The sequence below is a fragment of the Meriones unguiculatus genome, chromosome X (genome assembly GCF_030254825.1).
Source record: "Meriones unguiculatus strain TT.TT164.6M chromosome X, Bangor_MerUng_6.1, whole genome shotgun sequence".
NCBI lineage: Eukaryota > Metazoa > Chordata > Mammalia > Rodentia > Muridae > Meriones > Meriones unguiculatus.
Genome location: NC_083369.1, coordinates 124929743 through 124936117, shown reverse-complemented (window position 1 = coordinate 124936117; position 6375 = coordinate 124929743). Strand labels below are relative to the sequence as shown.

At 38.7% G+C, this 6375-nt stretch overlaps 1 protein-coding gene across 1 annotated transcript; it reads right to left on the bottom strand.

The window, feature by feature from the left end:
* Positions 1–221: 221 nt before the first annotated feature.
* LOC110543776 (fibrous sheath-interacting protein 2-like) lies at positions 222–5027 on the bottom strand (the record flags this gene model as incomplete). Its single annotated transcript, XM_060374943.1, has 8 exons — positions 4929–5027; positions 4379–4504; positions 3580–3741; positions 3046–3135; positions 2578–2717; positions 1492–1633; positions 798–908; positions 222–332 (listed from the first exon to the last, which is right to left on the bottom strand). Coding segments are annotated over exons 1-8 (981 nt in total), but the record flags the coding sequence as incomplete, so codon positions are not given.
* Positions 5028–6375: the final 1348 nt, after the last annotated feature.

Sequence of the window (6375 nt, the reverse complement as noted above, 5' to 3'; positions counted from 1 at the left end):
TAAGTGGATCTAGAGCTGAGAACTGCCTCACATAGTACCTGGCACAGGCATTGTGGGATCTTAGTACCTTCTTTTCTGAGGGCCATTTTAAAAAAAAGCAAAACAAAACAAAAAAAATGTGAGCATAGATGTGTTTATAAAGACATATTTAACATATCACTGTTTAGCTTCCACTAATCTTTGTCTTTTATTTTCTCTCCTCTCTCTCTCTCACCTGATTCAGAATGTCTTTTTCTTTCAGGGAAACTTGCTTCCAGCTTTTCTTCTTTAGTATCTTTCTTTTGCAGTTTTTCTAAACGGTAGGTGATCCTTTTCTGTAGCATTACCTGTTTCTATAAAATATTAAAAATATATTAAATATGTTCCAAATTTAAATAAAAACTCATCAGGAAAATTCCAATATCACACATATTATTTCAAATGCGATGATGTAGACCTTTGTTCCTATCTGGAGTTATCTAAATTTATAATGAATTTGAAGAAAAGTATTAAGCAGTAGGTTTCCTTTGTGATTCAGCATGAAATTGTGTGTACATGTGCCTGTGCACAAGCTCTTTGGTAACTGGAAGTTAAAGCTAGGGTCTTGTATATGCTAGGCCATACTTTTACTCCTTAGGTCAAGCATATTTTCAGAACTCAATATAATTTAATTTTCTGGGTACGCGTTTTTGAATTACAGATTTGGGCCAAATGGGTCTCTTCATCAATAACTCTCTTCTGAAAATTCATTCTTTAAAATATAAAGATATGGCAAAAGACTTTCTTGAAACAGCCCAAGTTGAGCAAAAGCTGACTACCTTTCTGTTAACTTCGTCTCTGATTTTCCGACGATGTTCATCAATTCTTCTTTCTTTCTTAGCTTCTGCCCCAATCTTTGTCAGAAGTGTCATCTCCTTTAACTGAAATTCCTAAGGGACATGCCATTACAGTTGTCAGCATATATTTAATTTTAAATGTATTTTTTTCTTTCTTCAAACAATATACAAGTTAGATCAAATCAATGGCTTCACATCATTTGGGTTAAAGATAAAGCAAATCTTGCATTGGGTTTTGAATGTGATTATCTGACATTCATTGGCAATGTCTTAGTGGATACAGTGGAATTAAAAATGTCATGAACATGACTCTAAAAGAGAATCTCAAAAGATATTGGCAAAGGCTGTGTTTTGAATTCAGGGAGAATATTACATGTAATCTGATATTCATAAAGGTATTCGGACAGAGAAGCTAAAGATACAGCCATGTCAGAACTCATGCAGAGATAAAAGGACAAGTATAGCATGAGTTCTCTTCTAATTTCACATATGTTCTGGAGCTTGAACTCAGGTCATCAGGCTTGCATAGGAAATGCCTTTACACACAAATCCATCTGACTGACTTGGGCTTCTTCTCTAAATTGAAATGACTACACATGAGATGGTGAACCTGTTAAACCTGTTTACAAATAAAACCACCATACAAGTTTTCCATGCAAAATTTATTGATCCTCACCTCTTCAACTTGTGAGCGTAGATTCAGAACTTTCCTAACATTATCCCAATGTTCTCTGTCTTCTTCCTTCAACTGTAGTGTATTCCGTCTTCCCGAGGTGTTTTCAATTTTGTCTAATTCTTTTTTAATCATGTGTAAATGTCTAAGTAAAAGTGAATTAAAGGCATGTCATTTGGATATTTCCTTCAGGATACTTGCCACTCTGCAACTCTGGTTTATCCACATGCATTCTGGTATAGCATGAGATGAATGCATGGACTTTGTAAGTGAGAAAATGAACAACAGGCTTTGAATTAGGATAGTGTTCGGTTTTTTTTTGTTTTGTTTTTTGTTTTGTTTTGTTTTGTTTTGTTTTTTTACCTCTATAGTTTTGCCCTTTACCTTCTAAGGCCAAGGCTTGATCTCTAAATGGTAATGTGTGCTTAGTAGCTGAAGGAAGAGAGTGGAAGGTAGAGGAAAGTCATGCTTACATTAGCATCCAATAAAGTAGTTGTAATTTGTTCACTATGGCTTTAAAATAAGGTAAACTGATGTTTAAAATGTGTTGAAACACTCTCTCTTCCTCTGGTATCAGAGACCTGGCTTTCACAAGATCACTGATTAATATTTTGGACTTCTATAACACTTTGACTTACCTCGTGGATTCCTGGTGGTTCCAATTTCTCAGGTAGAAACTTACCTTCCTCTTCCCAGCATTGTTATCAAGGCTCTCATTCCCTGTGCCTCTTGATGTACAGACTCACACATACATATGTGTGTAAAATCACGTGTATAGTTGTTTTGCCTGCATGTAAGTCTGTGCCCTGTATGCATGCAGTGTCTCTGGAGGCCAGAAGAAAATTGTAGTTACAGATGGTTATGAACCACCATGTGGATACTGGGAATCAGACCCTAGTCCACTGGAAGAGTAGACAGTACTCATAGCTACTGAGCTGTCTCTTTAGCCTGCCTTGATATACTCTTAGTTCTCCATGTTGAAAACTCTGAAAGACTTAAAACTACCTAGCACTTTCATTCATGCTCATGTTTTTGCTGTTGTGGATGTCTATAACGTGTCCATGAAATATACATAAACTCTGACTCTACCTGAGTCTTATTAATCGAGCTTGATGTGGGCTAGGTTTTTTCCCTTTTAACAGCCACTGCTGAAATCCAGCAATGGCAGCATCGTCGTCACGGGCTTGTCTCTTTTCATTCACTTTTTTAACCTGATTTTCTATAATTTTCTGCAAGAAAAAAATTATTGGATGTTATAAACGTGCCAGAAATAAACATATCTATCCTTTGATATATTTTCTTAAAATTTAAGCTTAAGTAAATGTCCTAAGCTTTAGAAACTGTTATTTCTACTAATATGATTTTAGGTCTTGTGAGGCCCATTCCCACAAGTAAACTTTATATATATAAAAGTCAAATGAGAACTCTGTGTCTTACAATTTTCTTTATATAGACTGCATTCCTGCAATATTTTAAGGAAATATTGTGCAAAGAGCATAGCTTTCAGAGAATTTTCTTATGAGTCCCAAATAAAACAGACTTATGTGTTTAACTTACTTTGTCTCTTACATATTTTCGTTCAAAGTCAATTTTTAAAGCTGTGAGATATTGTCTGTATTTATTCAGCTCTCTTAAGGAACATACAACCTATGAATTTACAAATGAAAAACATTAGTATAAAATTTAAAAAATTACATAATATTTAGAGGAAAGAAAAAGAACATTCATTCTAGTAACAGATTTATAATCAAATGTAATAATGCATTTTGTAGCAATTTTGTAGTCAGAATCTCTACAAAGCTGAACCACCAGAATATTTCTAAATATTTCACTAAGAGTTCCGGTTTAAAATTACTTCTAGAGACACAAGGAAAATAAATGTGTCAATATGTTTACACACCAAAAATGTTTTGTTAATTATTTTTTCTATCATTCAATAATTGTGAAATAGAAAGTTTTTAACAAAGAAAAGACACCTGATATTATATAGACTTCTGTGATATGTTAGTTGTCAACTAGAAGTTAGCATGGGAATCAAAGCACCTAGCAAGTGTTTACATTTTTGCAAATCAGAAGTAGCCCTTAATGTACTTTATTATTGCCTGTGATGTATCCTCCTTTTCTTAGTTTTTTGATAATGTCTTTTCGTTTGAAGTATGCTTTTAAGTGTGGATCATGAAGACTTTTGTAGGTGGTTTCCATGAGTTTACAGTACGGGTCATTAAGGTTAAAATCAAAAGAAGGCTGGAAAAGCTGCAACAAACAAACAAAAACAGATTTGAAATGATTGCAAATGCAAAATTCATGAAATCACACTTTAAAACATTATTTTATTGAAATAATTAAAATGTTCACTTAGAACAAAATATATACGCAGAAACTGAAGTGAGAAAATATATTGGGTTGATCTGGGTAAATACATTCCCTTTCAAATTTCCATTTCTTTTCCCAGTCTAAATTTTACATTGAAGGTGGCACATGGAATACTATTTATGAACTCTATGCCTGATCTACTTACAACCTCAAACTCAGTCTAGTTCCTGTAGACACAGGTTAGGAGAGACTGGCAGAAGAGAGAGGAGAGAACATAGTAGGTTTCAGAGCCAGGCAGACCAAGGCACAGAAGCAGAAATCAACATGCCATATATGAGTAGGCCAGAAACATACCAATTGGTCAAGTTGACACTGTGGTTGGAGAAAGTCTAGACAGAGTGACTGCAGCTCTTTTGGGGGCTTTCTGTCATTAAAGTGAGTTTAAGGGCATAAAAAATAGCAGCTCATTTAATTACATTTGTGTGAAACTGAAGGTGCAGTCATAGCAAAATGTTTCAAATTTAACAGCTACAAAGTGTAAAGCAAACCATTTAAACACTGTTCAAACATAGTTTACCGTTTCACATAAATTTGTTGTGTAGAATATATTAGTACTTCCTGGGATAATGGGCAGTTTGGCCCCAAGGGGTAAATCCAACAGACGAGATGGTCCAATCTTTGGAATGGTAGGTCTCTCTTTCATCTGTGGGAAAGAAAATGGAAATTGTTATCTTTTCAGCTAGGAAGTGTTCATTTAGTTTACATCAGTTGCCTCACACTTCAACCTGATAGTATAGCTCAAGTTGCTAGGCACCCGGGTGAAAGGGCCACACACTTCAACCGGATAGCACAACCCAGTTGCTAGGCACCTGGGTGGAAGGAAGTGCCTGGACGTGAACAAAGACCTTACCTCCACACTTCCTAAGCCACCACCCTAATTCTGGGTCCTGCTCAAGACCCTGTATCAGCAAGTGACACATTGAATTACATATTGCACTGGTCAGAAGATGACCATAGCAAGAATAAGAATCTGCCCTGTTCCAGTCCCTCAGCACAGACTCTATCCCATGATTCCACCTGCTGGCCTGAAACCTGCCCTGGGCAGGAAAGAAGGGACCACCACTCACAGTAATACATGAGTTTTGGTCTGTTTTTTGGTTGCCGGAAGCCCCCTTGGCTACAGCAGCTTCAGCAACCTTTAAACAGTTGCTTAGGTACAAGTCCATGTCTACCCGTCAGCCCCCAAGAGCTGGGGGCTGGGGTAGTGGACTGTCTCCTAAACTCCCTTCCTGCGATCGTCTCCTCCAGTGTCCTGAACAAGACTGACCTAACGTTCTAGACCTTGGGTAACAGGGCCGAAAGGAAGCTCACATCACAATGCTCCTTTGCTTGCGTCTTCAGTAGGCGCCTCAAGGCCACGCCCAATGGGTGTCGCTTCCAAGACACGTCACACCAGCAGAGGTAGTCCCAAGAGAGTTTCCATTATAGATGTGGCTCTAACAGAAGTAGCTCTAATGGATGCTGCTTCAAACATTGTTAGTTTCTAAAGACATTGCAAAGATGTAGCCTTAACAGACACAGCCCCAACAGGCATTCGTGAAGTGTCCCAATAGACATTGTTCCAACAGATATCACCCCAGGACGTCATCCCGGTGGTTGTCACATTGATAGATGTCATCCTTGGTGGTGGTGGTGGTTAGACAAGGGCCCAGTTCCACTCTAGGAGCTCATGTGTATCACCCAAACCTAGTAGCTTGAATAATTTGAGTAGGGAAAGAAGTCGGAAAGGTCCTTAAAGAGTTCCACTGGTGTGGGTGGGTAGGTAGGTGAGAAATGGAGTTCCACAGGTCTCTGAAGTGAATGCCCCTCACCAAAGGCACCAAAGCTATCATTTATTTTTTTTTTTTTTTCAATGCAGTTTATTCAGGAACATTGAACAATCCTCGGACCCCGGGGAAAGCCAGCCCACAGATTAAATAGCCTCTGGGTAGCCAACCCAGGCGTGCCACGGGGGCAATGCAGATAGGTCCACATACATGGAAGCAAGCCAGATCCTCGGCCTTAGCCAAATGTGGAGTTGTTCCTGACAGAGAGCACTCACCATCGGGAAGGTGGAGGGCGGAAACAAGCTCCATCTTTAAGGCATAGCATTCTGCAGCTCTCTACAGTTCCCCCTTTTTGTTTTAGACGCATCAGGCAAGAGTAGAGGTCTGATCTCTGATATTAGAAATAAATTGGGACTTTGTACAGATGTTCATTTAGGTGTCATCCACCCAAAGAGCATCGGACCCGTCCGATACCTTTTTCTCAGAGGCGGGACCTGGGGCATCAACCCGCATGCAATCAGACATGCTCTTCTCTGGGTCCAAAGCGGCTGACCCTGAGTGCAGTGCTTAGCCTCGCATCCTGAGCGTATCATTTTAGCTTTTTATGGTATCCAACCATGCGTGGGGAGAATGCCTTGCTTCAATGGCTGTAAAGGCCTGAATGATCATGGCTGCATCACACTGTTGTGAGACTCTAATCTTGCATATATACCACAGGCAAACCAAGGAGACCAACACCAGAAGGCCT